The sequence below is a fragment of the Oncorhynchus mykiss genome, chromosome 25 (assembly GCF_013265735.2).
Source record: "Oncorhynchus mykiss isolate Arlee chromosome 25, USDA_OmykA_1.1, whole genome shotgun sequence".
In the NCBI taxonomy this organism is placed as follows: Eukaryota; Metazoa; Chordata; class Actinopteri; order Salmoniformes; family Salmonidae; genus Oncorhynchus; species Oncorhynchus mykiss.
The window spans coordinates 73,711-91,453 of NC_048589.1; the positions used below are offsets into that span (position 1 = coordinate 73,711).

The 17,743-nt window shown below is 44.2% G+C and overlaps 1 protein-coding gene across 15 annotated transcripts in view; it reads right to left on the bottom strand.

Moving 5' to 3' along the window:
- Positions 1-4,918: 4,918 nt before the first annotated feature.
- The window catches only part of LOC110505199 (serine/threonine-protein phosphatase 2A 56 kDa regulatory subunit gamma isoform), a 49,885-nt gene continuing 37,060 nt past the window's right edge, over positions 4,919-17,743 (bottom strand). For 3 of the 15 annotated variants that reach the window (XM_036962317.1, XM_036962318.1, XM_036962327.1), the window contains 7 exons: positions 17,144-17,197; positions 14,207-14,377; positions 12,845-12,972; positions 12,133-12,234; positions 8,875-8,947; positions 8,241-8,274; positions 4,919-7,684 (listed from right to left, as the gene is read on the bottom strand). In XM_036962317.1, coding sequence (XP_036818212.1) covers positions 7,554-7,684; positions 8,241-8,274; positions 8,875-8,947; positions 12,133-12,234; positions 12,845-12,972; positions 14,207-14,377; positions 17,144-17,197 — 693 coding nt within the window. In that variant the 3' untranslated portion in view covers positions 4,919-7,553. Of the gene's footprint in view, positions 7,685-8,240; positions 8,285-8,591; positions 8,641-8,872; positions 8,948-9,310; positions 9,348-12,132; positions 12,235-12,844; positions 12,973-14,206; positions 14,378-17,143; positions 17,198-17,743 lie in introns of those variants that run through there. The other 12 variants (XR_005039468.1, XR_005039465.1, XM_036962321.1 and 9 more) reach the window with 12 other exon arrangements.

Sequence of the window (17,743 nt, forward strand, 5' to 3'; positions counted from 1 at the left end):
TCACTGCAGGACACTGTCCGAGAATATGCGAGCAGGATTCAGTCCCCGATAGACAGTGACGACAAGCTTTTGGTAAATCCCTATTCAACGCCTCGCGAGTCGGGTATACATTCGCCCTTAACTGGAGACCTGCAATATAGTGGCGCTGTCTGAATCCCCACGTTTCCGGATTTGCCAACCAGTGATTGCTGTTTCTGTCTCTGCCAAAGACTTGCACCCCAACTCCTTGTGATGTTAGGTTCTGCCATTTCAGGAACTCTTCCTGCCTCCAACTGGGTGAGGCTGGGCTTTTTGGCTTCATCGTGCCAGTGGGTTCTGTACCCTGTCCAGCCCCTCCCATCACCCCTTCGAGGGGTGGCAGACTCGCCTCTTTCCCACCGGCTCTCAACCACATCCCGAGATACTCTTTCGCTTCCACCGTCCTGCGGGTGACTAACCGCATAACGACATCTTCTGAATGCCATAGGCGGTAGACCCTTCTAGCCTGGGTGGACGGGATTACACGTGCTAGCTTTGTCACACCAAGCCCACCGTCTTGGTTTCTCGAGTAAAGCAGCCCGTTACAGGTACACACTGGAAGATGGAGCCACTCTTTCACTGCTTTCCTGATCATCCCGTCTAGTACCGATAGTACTTTCGTCCCCAGCCCGCAATGATCAGCCCGATAAACCATCCTCGGCACCGCATAGACAACCAACATTCTCACCTTCTGTGAAGGCTTCAGCGGTGACCACCCAATCGAACTTATCCAGTTACAGAATCGTTCGACAGGTTCTGGTTCCATAATGCCATGCCACGGACTCACCATCATGCCCAGGTACGCCACCGACTCCTCCGGCCCGACCATGTGCATTTTCTCTCCACACATTATCCAGGGTTCACAGAGGTTCACCGATCGCGCCCTCCAGGTCTTCTGGATGAGAAAACCGTGACACTTCTTGGGCTGAATCCTCAGCCCAGTCAGTCGACAAAATTCTTCCAGAATCAGAATGTTGTGCGCCATACCACCCCAAGAGCCGCTCACCAAGACCAAATCATCGGCAAAAGCCAGGGTCGTGATCTGTTGATCATCCAACCGGTACCCCTGGCCGCATCGTTCAAGTGTTTCAATCATTGGATCCAGTGCCACGTTAAAGAGCAGTGGAGACATCGGGTCCCCCTGCTTGACACCGACCCTCACGTCAATGGGAGGGGACAACTCTCCACTGACTGTTATTGTGGTCGTTACATTGGTGTACGAGTCACCTACGACTCCAATGATATGTTCGTCAAGCCCTCTCTGCCTGAGCACATCCAAGATGTGCACATGACTCACTGAGTCAAATGCACGCGCAAAGTCCACTAACACCACGGCCAGCCTCTCGCTTCTCGCCCAACTCTGCCTGATTAATCCATCCAAGATCATCAGGTTTTCCGAACACCCTGGCGAGGATATGAATCCTCTCTGTCGTGGGCTAATGGGGCACGCCCGCGCCAGCCTGTGTGTCAGGATACGAGAGTATAGCCTCAAGACCACCGACCCGATAGTAAGCGGTCTCCACCCAGCCACCTGGGTGAGCACCCTCGGGTCACTGGACTTGGGTATCAGGGTAGTTCTGCACTCCTTGAAGGGCCCAGGCAGGGTGCCCGCCGTCAACCATATGGAGAAGGTCGCGGACAGTTTCGCACCAGTGGGGTCCCACTTAAGTATTGCCGCTTTGGTTACCCCATCTGGCCCAGCTGCTGTTCCATTCTTGATTGCCCCTAGGTTTTCACATACCTCGGCTGCCGAGACCAGGGACTCAAATTTGCCGTTCACCGCCTTTTCCACCGAACTGAACTGTCCAAGACCATAGTAGTTCTCCGTCACCTCCCACCGCCTCTTAAAAGCCGAAGCAATCTCGAGTGATGGGGCGACTTTTGCCCCACTTGCATCACCATCCAGAATGATTTTGCTCAACCTAGCTTGATTCTTTGTACTACTCCGTACTCAGTCTGTTTCTCAATCGTTTTTCTTTCACTTGGTAATGCAGTCTTGTGTCCGCTCGGCGGGTTTTTCGGGTTCCGGGTCCTTCGTCCCTCACTCAACAACCGCTGCAGTTCCAGAGCGGACGTATTGAGCAAAGCTGGGCTTTGCTCCACTCCCCTTAGGGACAATCGGACATCCCCAGTCAGGACACCATCTTTGGTAGCATCCCCAATTAGTCTCTCACGGAGGATTCTCCGAACGGCATTTTGGGGTGTTAATGGTCTCCCCAGCTTGGACAGCATACAGACTAGATCCCCTCTGTCGCATGCTTCCTTGGTTATGTCCTTCCGCATCTCATCCCGTCTCATTTTACGTCTTGCCTGCCTCACCTGCTCTCTAGTTTTCCCGGTTCCCAGGCTTTCCGCTATTCGCCTGTTCACACTCCTTACCCCAACCAGCTCTTCCAGCAGCCTCTTAATCTCTCTCTCCTCCTTCTTCTCGAGGTCTGCTTTCACACTCTTCCCCTTTTTTTCCAGCTGGCACTTTCCCCTCCTTCTCACGACAGTAGACTTCGATGTGTTGGTGCCTCCTGTGTTGGGTCAGTCCCATAACCGTTGCGAAGCTTTTTGGGCAGTGACCACAGATAAACATGAACACTACAAAACAATAAACGTGGAAAACCAAAAACAGCCCTAGCTGGTGCAAAATACAGAGACAGGAACAATCACCCACAAACACACAGTGAAACCCAGGCTACCTAAGTATGATTCTCAATCAGAGACAACTAATGACACCTGCCTCTGATTGAGAACCATACTAGGCCGAAACATAGAAATACCCCAAAACATAGAAAAACAAACATAGACTGCCCACCCAACTCACGCCCTGACCATACTAAATAAATACAAAACAAAGGAAATAAAGGTCAGAACGTGACAGCAATGGTGTTTGCGAACCCGCTAACATGGGGTCTGGGGAATAGTGTGTCTGTGTTTCTTCTACTTGTTTGCTTTCTTTAATGCAAAGGCAGAGTTTGTGTTGATGTTCTTTTGAATTTATACAGCCGTTGGAGGACTGGAGAGGAAAATAAAACAACAAGAAAAGACTGAAGTTTGCCTTGGATATTCAGTTAGGGAAAGCTCAATCTGAGTTCACATGCTGGTGTCCAAATAACAAGATCAAAGATAAAAGTACTGTACACACTGTAACAACACTTGAAATGAAATCGTACAACCCATCTGAAATATCAAAAGAGTAAACACATCTTTAAAGTCTTGTGGCGAAACTGCTCATTCTTAAAATCAACAGAAAAACTGCCCTTCTCAGAGAGCGAGATAAAGAGGAGGGACAGTTAGAGCTCTGGGAGCGCAGTACAGTTCAACTGAAGTGTACCTATGATGCAAATTACAGGCCTCTCTTATCTTTTTAAGTGGGAGAACTTGCACAATTGGTGGCTGACTAAATACTTTTTTGCCCCACTGTATATCTGTTCTTAGTTCTAAATTTTTTTGAAAGGGGCATGCTGATTTAAGATGAGGAAAGCACTTTTAAGGAACAACCAGGCATCCTCTACTGACGGGACAAGGTCAATATCCTTCCAGGTTACCCGAGCAAGGTCAATTAGGATGGCCTGCTTGTAGAAGTGTTTTAGGGAGCGTTTGACAGTGATGAGGGGTGGACGTTTGACCGCGGACCCATAAACAGACGCAGGCAATGAGGCAGTGATTGCTGAGATCCTGGTTTAAAACAGCAGAGGTGTATTTAGAGGTCAAGTTGGTATCTATGAGGGTTCCCATTTTTATGGATTTGGGGTTGTACCTGGTAGGTTACTTGATCATTTGTGTGAGATTACTACATCTAACTTAGATTGTAGTATGGCCGGGGTGTTAATTATGCATATCCAAGTTTAGGTCACCTAACAGTACAAACTCTGAAGATAGATGGGGGGCAATCAATTCACATATGGTGTCCAGGGCACATCTGGGACCTGGGGGGGGGGTCTATAACAAGCGGCAACAGTGAGGGACTTATGGAGATAGATTTTTAAAAGTAGAAGTTCGATCAATTTGATGTTATTTTAAAATGGACAAAAAAATTGACAAAAAAATTAACCCTCCTTTCACTTTGATCAGGCGGTGGTGGCTACTACATTGTAGTTTGCCTGAATGTCACGTCCTGACCTTAGTTCCTTTTTTATGTCTCTATTTTAGTTTGGTCAGGGCGTGAGTTGGGGTGGCATTCTATGTTTTTGTTCTATGTTTTGTATTTCTGGTTTTGGCCTGGTATGGTTCCCAATCAGAGGCAGCTGTCAATCGTTGTCTCTGATTGAGAACCATACTTAGGCAGCCTGTTTTCCCACTATGGGTTGTGGGTAGTTATTTTCTGTTTAGTGTTTTTGTTGCACCTTACAGAACTGTTTCGTTTTTGTCGTGTTTTCTCCTTTATTATTTTTGTGTTCAGTTTAATAAAATAACATGAACACTTACCATGCTGCGCATTGTTCTGATCCATCCTATTCCTCATCAGAAGAGGAAGACTGTTCAGTTACACTGAATCAAGTCATTTTCTTTCAGTCAGACCCCAAATAGGTTATTTAGAGTCCTCGTGGTCAATAAAGTTACCTACAATGATTTCAGTAGTATGCTCAGCTCAACAGTACGACAAAAAAAGGATCATTACATTTCACAACATTTCACTCTCTATTGGACAGTCTATTAAGAATATGAGTATGTACTCTAGATTGATTTGAGAGACATTTTATCATGGTTAGTTCTATAAAAGCAGTGACAGAAGTGCTGTCCGCACACTGCAAAAAAAGTTTAGACTAACTTACAGTATACTACTTACTATATTATATAGTAGTTTTGCTAACCCTTTTTATTTCAGGTCAATCATACTTAAACTGTCAAAACTCCTAACAACTGTCCACGTTGAGACTTCCCGTTAAGTAATATGACTCCAGAATTGATGTATGGTTGAAAATATAAAATCAAATATTCTCTTTATTCATTCAATATAGATGTACACCACTTGAAACTGTGAGAAAAGCTCAAAGGCTATGGACTGAAATCTGGTCAAAGACATTTTGAATAGGGAACAAACCTTGAAGAGTTCAAACAGATACAATTATGACATATTTAATAATGCAAAGTTACAAGTGAAAGAGGAAAAGAATGTATGTGCCACATTGACTTCTTGTCATTGCTATTGATGTTTTATTCTGTACAGAGGACCATTTTGTACAAAATCTAGATCTATAACGCTACATAAAACAAAGTAAATCATATGTACACAATATTAAATGAAGCCATATAGTACAGGTCACATACAAAAGGACACTTGTCAAGTTATTATATTTTGTAAAGTACATGTTCAACTAAAATCCTGCAAAGATGCTGCGGTCAAGCAAAGAATTTAGAAAAACAGTCTCCAACATTTTTTTCCCCGTCTAACTTGTTTTACGAGTCATTTATCGATGGGTCTACACAAAAACGACAGTTCGATCAAAAACAAAATGCAAACTGATAAAATATCTTAAACCAATACCGTTAAATAAAAAGCAAATATATTATTTTAGGATAGAAATTGTTTTGGTGAGTGCCATTCTTCCAGGGGAAAAAAAATACATGTTTAACATTGTTTGTATAAATGTACACCTTTTCCATTCAAGCAAATATGAATAATACAGTTGCCAAGCCTCGATCTGTCTGTTTTAGCATTGGCCATTTCCATTGGCAGCAACAATGCTAAAACTAGCATCCAGGCTATAAGTTACCAGGGACAACACAAAAGTTCAAACAATGGTTCAAGAGACGATCCACTTGTAAATGTTAATGTCCAAAACACTCCTGGATTTGACAGCTTCCTGACTTGAGAAAGCAGAATAGACTGTACATATATACTCAACGGGATACAGAGCTTCATTTGAATATACACAAACATGTCACATCTTTCAAGTTTACAGGAAGTGCTTTTTAGGTAGTTCAATATACTTTTTCTTAACAACTACACGATTCATCTACTTCCAAGAGTTATTCAGGTCTGGAATCACCGCTCGGTCTCTACTATATATTATTGGCAATGGACACATATGGCCATTTAACCGTCACATGAAATGGTTTTCCCATCCAAACAGTGTTGCTATTCTCCTCATTGGGGCCAAAAATTCTTTCATATTTCTCCTCATGATAAAAAGCACTCCGATGTCTTCGAAAAGGATGTCTTATGGAAGTGAATAATTTGTTTTGTTCTTTGCTTAGTCCATTCAGCTCCACAGAGAAGCACATCTGGATAAGAGGGTGGTGGTAAAAATTTAAAAAACGACAGGGGGAATAGTGAGCATGCTGGGGGGGGGGGGGGGGGGGGGTGCGAGATGAACACGACCAGTGATATCATGGGTACCTCTGAAACGAATGGAGGTCAATGCTTGACTAGCAAGTAGCTCCAGGACTGCTGAAGCCTGGATCATCAACTCAATGTCTATTCCACATTGGTTCAACTTAATTTCATTGAAATTACATGGAAACATTGATTCAACCAGTGTGTGCCCAGTGGGGTATGCATTTAAGATGGACTAGATTGCAGTCAGGCTGTGCAGAAACACTGATCTACAAATCATCTTGCATCCCAAATAACTACTCATTATGTGATACCCCCAGGTAAGGTGTCATATTGTGATTCCAGTAAAAACTGGCTACAGATGTTGAAATGTCTAAGAGGGGCTTTGAGTATGACAAACAGGGTTGAAACTAACAACCACCCAATGTGTTTCTCTATATGAAATAAACCATTGTTTGAACTGTCAATATTTCTGTCAATAATTTCACTGTGAAATTTCCAGCTCACATATTGCAGATGGAATTCAACAGATGGGTATGAGAAAGGAAATAAGACAAAATACAACTTTTATATGGCACAAACTGTAGAGTGTAAAGAGTCTAGTGTCCACAGAGAACATCACTTCCTCCCTCTCTCAATCCCTGTCACAATGTGACTTCATCAGAACAGATGGATCAGTCACTTTAGACAGCCCTGTTGCTCTTCAGCTTATTAAAAACAATTGTCAAAACATCCGTCATGGCACTGGCAGATGTCCCTGGGATAAAAAATAAAGTCAGGAAAGTCGATCCAACAGTCCTACCCCTCCATCTAACCATCTGTTTTTGGTTGTTTCCCCTTGACAGAAAACAGAAGACAGAAGAAGAAAAGAAGTCTCCCTCATTCAGTTTCTGCTCTCTACGTTTGTTGTGCATTTCACATGAGCTTGTCATGTCGCAGGTGGAACGAAACGTCCCCATTTTCATTCATACAATAAGAGCAGGGAGGGATGAGCCGATATACTGTTTTATGCACAATTCAGCGGAAACAATAAGGAAAACAATGACTCCGCAGGACCGACAGCTAAAAGAGTTGCGGCCCCAACCCTCCCCCCAAAATAAACACCAGAGAAAGCAGAAATCCGAGGGAGGTGGGGCAGTGTACTGGCGAGATAGGGAAACCGGGCCAGTATTCTGAATGTGCTGTGTGGGTTGGGAGGTGGGGTGTGAAGGGGCGAGGGTACTCCTTTAGGGGACTGGACAGAAGAGAAGAGAGAGGAGGGGCAGACCTAGAGCCCATTGTGGGTGGTGATCATGTCATCGGCGCGACGATGGGTCTCCAAGGCTTTTGCGGTGTAGATGTCCTGAGGGAGATCCGATGCACCAGAGGACGGTCTTTTCTCTGGTCTCTCTGTTGTAACTGGGGAGGGTTAGAGGTGACAGTTAGCTCCAAAGGAATAAAATAGTTAGCTTGTGTAACTGCATTATTTCCCTTGGGTTAAGCACTACCAAGTTTGCCACAAGTACCACTTCCTTGTTCACATCAAATTCATGCTAAACTTTCTCAATTGACAAAAAAATGCTAACCATGCATCATCTTAAATGAACTAATCCAAGTTTCAAAGAAGAAACACCAAACAGGAAGGTGAGAAAATAGTTGATGAAATGTTAGTGATAAGCTACCAGGACTACCCCCATGCCATTTAAAAACACATGCAAGGCAGATCCAGTAGATACTGTACATAACAGACAATAACAAATGTACTTGATTCCAGTGTTCAGTCCATAGTTTGACTTGTCATTCCTTCTCTATAGGAGCTATGCCCATTTTGAAGAGAGGTCAGGGCCCATATTCATAAAATGTATCAGAGTAGGAGAGGATCTAGGATCCATTTAGATCATAATGAATGAGACTACAGGTACGGAGGGAACCTGATCCTGGACCAGCATTGGTAGATAAAGAAGTCAACATTTACCTGAGTGGATTCTTCCGTTACTGTCTTTTTTAACCTGTGAACTTCTTCAGAGGTTAATAGACCATCAGACTCCATTTCTACTGGTCCATTGAGGACAGTGGAATCAACACACATAAGAAACTAATATAACACAAAGTAAAGACAAAAACAATGGGAACTTGTTGCATGCAAAGAAATATGGAATCAGAGGTTAGATAAGCAGAAGGGTTGAAACTCTGATGCTGGAGTCATTGCTTGTGATTTGGTTATAATTTAAATGGACGACGTACAGACATTGATCATTCAGTTGAAGCCTCTAAATCTAAAAGATGTACGTTAGTACCGTGATTAAGTAGATATCATAAAATATAATTTTACCTTTCACTAGGACTCTGATCCAATATCAACATTACCACACTACCTAGAATAAAACAAGATATTGGGAATGCAATTTAGTAGATAGGTTGAACTCATTGGCTATGGCACCCAACCAATCACTTGCAGTGCATGAGTATAACAACTGGTCATGCTCTGCACAGCATACCAGAACAGTCCTCAGGGGGTACAGAAAGAAAATAAAACAACTTCAGCTCTTTAGATGGCACACACAAACAATGCAGTTGTGAGTCTTAGTGCAGATGTGTCCCTCACTCACATGTGGATTGGATTTGGCAAGGTTCTCAATCTTGAGCCAGGCCTCTTCCCTCTCTTTTGACTTGGCCTTTTCTCTATAGGACGAAACAGACAAAACGTCAACATCATCATCTAGTGTTATGTCTTGTAAAATCCCAAGAGTAAACAGTACTGTGAGGAGCACGTTTTTCTATGCAGGCATTTGTCTATGGAGTAGAGATCAAGCAAAGAAAAATTACAAATGGCTTTAAAAGGTTTTACATTTGGAAAAGGTTGTCTAAGTAAGAGAAACCACTCCACTGCCCCTTGTGCCCCCTACTGCTGGTCAGGTGTATTTATTTGAAGGATCGGTATGATGTGCAATTAATATGGTTGATTTTTAAGGTTAGGGAAAAGTGCCACTTTAAGGATGTCAATATAAATTAATGTATTTATGGTTGTTTGTAATTGTGTCTTACCTTTTAATCATTGTGTTGTTTTTACCGTCGAGGACCACTTTGGAAACAAGTGTTTTAATTAATACTTTCAAGTGATATCCTCTGGGTCCACATTGTACATGTCTGTTACCCAAAATATATATTTTAAAAATAATAATAATCTATAGTCATCAACAGGAGGATCCCGAGTGAACCAACATTCTAAGGCAAGAGGCATCACTACAGTCCCTGGTTCGAATCCAGGCTGTATCACATCCGGCTGTGATTGGGAGTCCCATAGGGTGGGCGCACAATTGTCCCAGCATCGTCTGGGTTTGGCCAGGGTAGGCCGTCATTGGAATAAGATTTTTTTCTTAATTAACTTGCCTAGTTAAATAAAGGTTAAATAAAATGTGCCATTACAATCTACAAGTAACTGCCAAAATAAAGGAAATGCCAACATAAAAGTGTCTTAATAGGGTGTTGGGCCAGGCGAGCCAGAACAGCTTCAATGCACGTTGGCATAGATTCTACAAGCGTATGGAACGCATTCTTCCATGAGAAATTCCATAATTTGTTTTGTTCAATTAGGTTGAGATCTGATGACTGACACGCCCATGGCAAATGGCTTACATCGTTTTTATGCTCATCAAACAATTCAGTGACCACTCGTGCCCTGTGGATGGGGTCATTATCATTCTATAGCAATGTCTGTAAAAAGAGTGGACAAATCCATCAATCACGTGACACTATTAATTTTAAGACTCAATATCGCATTGAAGCCAGTTAAGATGGTGCCTCATGAAAACATAACATGCGCAGTTTGAGCTACTCAAGGAAGTTCTGTTGCATGCTAGCTCAGTGCCGCCCCCTCTCATTGATTAACTCAAATTGAAGGCTGCAGGCTGCAATTAGGAACAAAATTAATGTGTGACTTTCAAATAAAATTGGTTGAAGAACATATATCTGGTCTATTAGAAGCAATTATTGGTACCATGATTGTAATTCAAAATGGTTTAATTAAACAAAAATTGACATTTATAATTTATAATAATTATACTGGGGGGGGATCCTGTTTTCTGCTAACAGTACTGCGCCTTGAACTTCCATGGCTTCAATGAGAGGGGGCAGTCTTCTCCCCTGGGGCTTAGCCATGGTAGTCAAAATATTGGATTGCCCAGCATTTTTATACAAGATCCTAAGCATGATTGATGCTAATTACGTAATTAACTCAGGAACCAGAACTGTGTGGAAGCACCTGCTTTCAATATACATTGTATCCCTCATTTACTCAAGTGTTTCCATTATTTTGGCAGTTACCTATAAGTCGCTTAGGGTATGAAAATCTGAATGAGAATATTGAATCATAATCTATAGTCATCATTAAAATAGTCTAAACATTGAATCAATCTATAGCTGTGTTGCACGGTATACTGAAACTTCAAGAAATGTCAATCTCAGCAAGCAGAACTTTCAAGTTTCTTAATATTATATATCTTGACACATTGATTAAAATAATCATGGCCTCTAAACCTTCAAGCTGTGTACTGGACCCTATTCCAACTAAACTACTGAAAGAGGTGCTTCCTGTGTTTGGCCCTCCTATGTTGAACATAATAAATGGCTGTCTATCCACCAGATGTGTACCAAACTCATCAAAAGTGGCAGTAGTAAAGCCTCTTGAAAAAGCCAAACCTTGACCCAGAAAAAAAAAAAAAAACTAAAAATCGGCCTATATCGAATCTCCCATTCCTCTCAAATTTTTTTGAAAAAGCTGTTGCGGGGGCAAATCACTGGCTTCCTGAAGACAATGTATACAAAATGCTTCAGTCTGGTTTTAAACCCCATCATAGCACTGAGACTGCACTTGTGAAGCTGGTAAATGTCCTTTTAATGGCAGCAGACCGAGGCTCTGCATCTGTCCTCGTGCTCCTAGACCTTAGTGCTGCTTTTGATACCATCGATCACCACATAATTTTGGAGAGATTGGAAACCCAAATTGGTCTGTGGATAGTTTGTCCTCTGACAAATCAACTGTAAATGTTGGTGTTACTCAGGCTCCATTTTAGGACCACTATTGTTTTCACTATATATTTTACCTCTTGGTGATGTCATTCGGAAACATAATGTTTACTTTCACTGCTATGCAGACGACACACAGCTGTACATTTCGATGAAACATGGTGAAGCCCCAAAATTGCCCTCCCTGGAAACCTGTGTTTCAGACAAAAGGAAGTGGATGGCGGCAAATGTTCTACTTTTAAACTCGGACAAAACAGAGATGCTAGATCTAGTTCCCAAGAAACAAAGAGATCTTCTGTTGAATCTGACAACTAATCTTGATGGTTGTACAGTCGTCTCAAATAAAACTGAAGGACCTTGGCGTGACTCTGGACGCTGATCTCTCTTTTGACGAACACATCAAGACTATTTCAAGGACAGCTTTTTTCCATCTACGTAACATTGCAAAAATCTGAAATTTTCTGTCCAAAAATGATGCAGAAAAATGTATCCATGCTTTTGTTACTTCTAGGTTAGACTACTGCAATGCTCTACTTTCCGGCTACCCAGATAAAGGGCTAAATAAGCTTCAGTTAGTGCTAAACACAATTGCTAGAATCTTGACTAGAACCAAAAAAATGTATCATATTACTCTAGTGCTAGCCTCGCTACACTGGTTTCCTGTTAAAAACACTAAAGCTCCTTTCTGAAGCTTCTAGATTGCAATAGTCTACATTACAATCTTTAGTCAGCATTTGCCATGTACAAATGTAAATGATAATATTACATCATAATTCATAGTCTTAGCTACAATTCAAGACTTCAGATAATTATGCTCATCTCAAATGATATTGTTTACATACTTATTTTTCTCTGCTCTGAACTGCTGTGTGCAGTCATCAAACAGCTTCTGGTTCATCTCCATGAAGAGCTTGAGAGCGTTGTAGATGAGGCCATGGATGGTCCTGCACACACGCACGCACACACAGAATTGAGTCAGTCTACCGTCATGTCTTAAAAGGCAGCCCTGTCCTCCATCCCAAACCAAAATTTGATTCAGGGGAATGAGTAAAGTAGGTCTGTACTAATGTTGACTCAACACTGCACTTTCAGAGCAGCTTAAGTTAAATAACTCTCATTCCACATAAAACTGTTTGGTAAGGTGTTGACATTGAAGGGGCAATGTCTTTCCAATTCAGCTAAATTCTATACATTTCCTAGGGGCCTGGGTTCTAATATGGATTATTGGAAATTTTTCAAAACTGAACGTTTGATTGAGCCTGCCTGGAGTGCCAGATGGGTGCGCACTTTTGGGACTATTATATTGGTTCCATTGCACCAGGCAAGCTCAATCAACATTTTTGAAAGAAAACAAATAACATTTGAACCCAGGTCTGGCTGACACTGCATGTCCTGAGAAATGGAAGTAAGTGACCAATGGGGCATTCTGAATAGGCCACAAAGCAGAACATGTTTTGCAATGAAAAAGTTGCATTTATTAGTCCCTCCCTATTTCAGTTTGTCATCTTTCGTTTGGTGCCCAATGAACGCGGCCCACTTGGAGGGGCTACTTACTTGTTCCAGTGGGTCTTGGAGTTACGGTAGAGTGCCGGGAACATGATGGGCAGGATTTTGGCTGCATTGTCACTGATTAGACTCATGATGTACTCATTGTTCCAGTAGTACAGAGCTCTCTCTGCTACCTGCACAGTGACCACAAGCATACAGCACCATCGGTCAGGACATCTCACTCAATATGATAACGGAAGGGGAAGCCATATACTGTAGGGCATCAGAAGGGTAAGGGACACCCTCTTCTTGTCCATAGACTGCTTTCAGGATAAGGAAATTAATATGTATTTTGAGTGACCTATCCCATAAATTGCAGGAGCATTAGAGGGGCAATAAGAGTACTACTGATGAGTAGTCTTGAAAGATGAAACAAAAAGGTGACAAAATTAACATGTCACATCCTTCCCTCAAGCCTATAATTATGGGCACCCTTGATAAAAGATGAGCGAAAAAGACTGTATAAAATAAATACAAATGCTGATGTATATTGCATTCTCAAAAAACTATGCAATGCTCAGAGAAATAATTTGTTTATTAACAGGTAATACAAACAGTCTCTAAAAGACAGGGTTCAAAAGTATTGGCACCCCTGTTTTCAATACTTCAGCAACCACCCGTGTGAGGATAATGACACAGCCATTTTCTGAAATGTTTTATGAGAATGGACAACTCATTGGGAGGGATCTTAGCCGCAAGTTGATCTTCCAACAAGACAATAACCCCAAGCACTCATCAAAATTCACAAATAAATAGTTCATTGACCACTTTGGGTTCAAGTCTCTGTACTTGATACCTTGAAAACCTATGGTTTGAACTGAATAGGGCAGTCCAAAAGAGCAAACAAAGGATATCAAGGATCTGGAACGATTCTTTATGGAAGAATGGTCTAAAATCCCTCCCAAATTGTTCTCCAATCACATAAAACATTTTAGAAATAGGCTCAGTGTCGTTATCCTCGCATGGTAGGGTGATAGAGTATTGAAAACAGGGGTGCAAATAATTTTGACCCTTACCTTTTTGAGATAATTTTTTATTACTTGTTAAACAAAATGTATTTCTCTTTGCAATTGTATTATAAAATAATATAATTTCCCAATTTTTTTGAGCCTATTATTTTTATCAAGGGTGCCAATAATTATGGACCTGACTGTATATCAGTTCTCTACTACAAGTCTGATCCAGGCATAACCCTTAAATTCCTGGTTCTTGTTTTGTTTCCATTGTAATGGACTGCTTAGTTCTCGGAACCAAATAAAAGCATTTCACTACTGAATTTTACTTTCCCACAAGATTATAATGACTCTAAAGATCAAATGGCACCAATAACAGGGTTCCTGTGGGGCATGGGGTCAGAGGGTCAGTCACCTGGAAGTGCAGGCTGGACACACACTTTGCCAGCTGCCTGAAGAGTGGCTCCATGATTTTGACGAACTCAGACGGCTCAATGACATCCAGAATCTCCTCCAGCTCATTGAGGAACATCACCTCTTTGGGGCTGTGAGTCTTTGGCCAGTATTTGAGAAGGGCCATTACCACCTGGGAAGACAATGATCAGTGAGTGGAGTGGATATTGACCAATATATTAGTTAGCAACACTTTATAATGACTTCCATGAATAAGCATTTACTTTAATATTACCTTTTTTTATAGTGTATATGCGAATAATAAATTAGTAAATTATTTATAAACTTGTAATGAGCATTTACACTTTTTATCAAAACCGATCAATTTTGATAAATTGGTTGATATGCATTGCAATAGCAATACCTTCTGAGATGATGCAATACAACACAGAAGGAACAAGCAATACAACTTCAGCCTGTAACGGCTTTCTTCTGTGGACGAAGGATCGGACCAAAGCGCAGCGTGGTTAGAGTTCAACATGTTTAATAAAGACCATAAACGTGAACACTACAAAATACCAAAACAACAAATGTGAAAAACCGAAACAGTCCTATCTGGTGCATAGACACAAAGATAGAAGACAACCACCCACAAAACCCAACACAAAACAGGCTACCTAAATATGGTTCCCAATCAAAGACAATGACTAACACCTGCCTCTGATTGAGAACCATATCAGGCCAAACATAGAAATGGGAAAACTAGACACACAACAGAGAATGCCCACTCAGCTCACGTCCTGGCCAACACTAAAACAAAGAAAACACAAAATAACTATGGTCAGAACGTGACATTACCCCCCCCCCCCCTCCCATGGTGCGGACTTCAGCCGCGAAACCTGAACCTATAGGGGAGGGTCTGGGTGGGCATCTGTCTGCGGTGGCGGCTCTGGCGCAGGACGTGGACCCCACTCCACCATAGTCTTTGTCCGCTTTAGTCTCCTCCTAGTAACGGCGACCCTCGCTGCCGACCTAGGATTGTCAACCCTACTAAGTGGCCCCACTGGACTGAGGGGCGGCTCCGGACTGAGGGGCGGCTCCGGACTGAGGGCCGGCTCTGGACTGAGGGGCGGCTCCGGACAGGCGGGACACTCTGGCGGCTCCGGAGAGGCGGGAGACTCTGGCGGCTCCGGACAGGCGGGAGACCCTGGCGGCTCCGGACAGGCGGGAGACCCTGGCGGCTCCGGACAGGCGGGAGACCCTGGCGGCTCCGGACAGGCGGGAGACCCTGGCGGCTCCGGACAGGCGGGAGACCCTGGCGGCTCCGGACAGGCGGGAGACCCTGGCGGCTCCGGACAGGCGGGAGACCCTGGCGGCTCCGGACAGGCGGGAGACCCTGGCGGCTCCGGACAGGCGGGAGAACCTGGCGGCTCCGGACAGGCGGGAGACCCTGGCGGCTCCGGACAGGCGGGAGACCCTGGCGGCTCCGGACAGGCGGGAGACCCTGGCGGCTCCGGACAGGCGGGAGACCCTGGCGGCTCCGGACAGGCGGGAGACCCTGGCGGCTCCGGACAGGCGGGAGACCCTGGCGGCTCCGGACAGGCGGGAGACCCTGGCGGCTCCGGACAGGCGGGAGACTCTGGCGGCTCCGGACAGGCGGGAGACTCTGGCGGCTCCGGACAGGCGGGAGACTCTGGCGGCTCCGGACAGACGAGGCGCACTGTAGGCCTGGTGCATGGTGCCGGCACTTGTGGTACTGGGCTGAGGACACGCACCTCAGGGCGAGTGCGGGGAGGAGGAACAGGGAGTACAGGGCTCTGGACATGCACAGGCTGCCATCGGAGGGCTGGTGCGTGTAGGTGGCACTGGATAGACCGGACCGTGCAGGCGCACTGGAGCTCTTGAGCACCGATCCTGCCCAACCTTACCTGGTTGAATGCTCCCGGTCTCCCTGCCAGTGAGGCGAGGTGGAATAGCCCGCACTGGGCTGTGCTGGCGAACCGGGGACACCATGCGTAAGGCTGGTGCAATGTATGCCGGCCCAAGGAGACGCACTGGAGACAAGATGCGTAGAGCCGTTTTCATGGCACCTGGCTCGATGCCCACTCTAGCCCGGCCGATACGAGGAGCTGTTATGTACCGCACCGAGCTATGCACCCGCACTGGGGACACCGTGCGCTCCACAGCATAACACGGTGCCTGCCCGGTCCCTCTCGCTCTCCGGTAAGCACAGGAAGTTGGCGCAGGTCTCCTACCTGGCTTCGCCATACTCCCTGTGTGCCCCCTCCCCAATACATTTTTGGGGGTGACTCTCGGGCTTCCATCCGCGCCGCCATGCTGCCTCCTCATACCAGCGCCTCTCCTCCTTCGCTGCCTCCAGCTCTGCCTTGGGGCGGCGATATTCCCCTGGCTGTGCCCAGGGTCCTCTCCCGTCTAGGATTTCCTCCCAAGTTCATCTCTCAATATTGCTGCCTCTCCTGCTGCTGCTTGGTCCTTGTTTGGTGGGTGGTTCTGTAACGGCTTTCTTCTGTGGACGAAGGATCGGACCAAAGTGCAGCGTGGTTAGAGTTCAACATGTTTAATAAAGACCATAAATGTGAACACTACAAAATACCAAAACAACAAATGTAAAAAAAACGAAACAGTCCTATCTGGTGCATAGACACAAAGACAGAAAACAACCACCCACAAAACCCAACACAAAATAGGCTACCTAAATATGGTTCCCAATCAGAGACAATGACTAACACCTGCCTCTGATTAAGAACCATATCAGGCAAACATAGAAATGGGAAAACTAGACACACAACAGAGAATGCCCACTCAGCTCACGTCCTGACCAACACTAAAACAAAGAAAGCACAAAAGAACTATGGTCAGAACGTGACACAGCCTCAGGTCAAGTACTATAAACAAGCGATTCACAAGGAAATGTGAGGAGAAATTTCACATGACTTACTGGTTCAGTGAGAGTGCTGTCCTTCTCTAGAAATTGCACAACACAGTATGCCAGCTAGGTGGAATAAAAACACAATATATTACATAATTAGTGATGATTCAATTAGTGAAGACACAATCTTATTGTTTTGACATTTACACCAAAAATAGTCCGAAAACAAATCATTGTAGTAACTAATACTTTCGACGCAGTAATACTAGCAGTATAACGGCGATATAACTGCAATGTTCTGCACTGCAATGACAATTACTATAAGGAATGTTTCCTCATTTTGCATTAGGCTGGGGCAAAACAGATGCTAACACATAGATCAAGCTCTAATTGAGTTACTATGCTATGCAATGGCCCACAGAGCAGACTAAGAACTGTTCCACCAGCTCAAGGGACCCACTTGGCTGACAGCAGTCATACAGGGAAAGAGACACATACCGGCCCAGAGAGCGAGAGAGAGCAAGAGGCCCCTGACAAGGAAAGGACCTTTGTCGACATAGTAACTCAGGCTTGTGAATGCCAGGTATCGGATTACAGCTAACTTGTAGCAGCCAGGATACTGCTCTCACCTCCCCCACTCACTGCCTGAACAGGCCTGACCCAACTGGA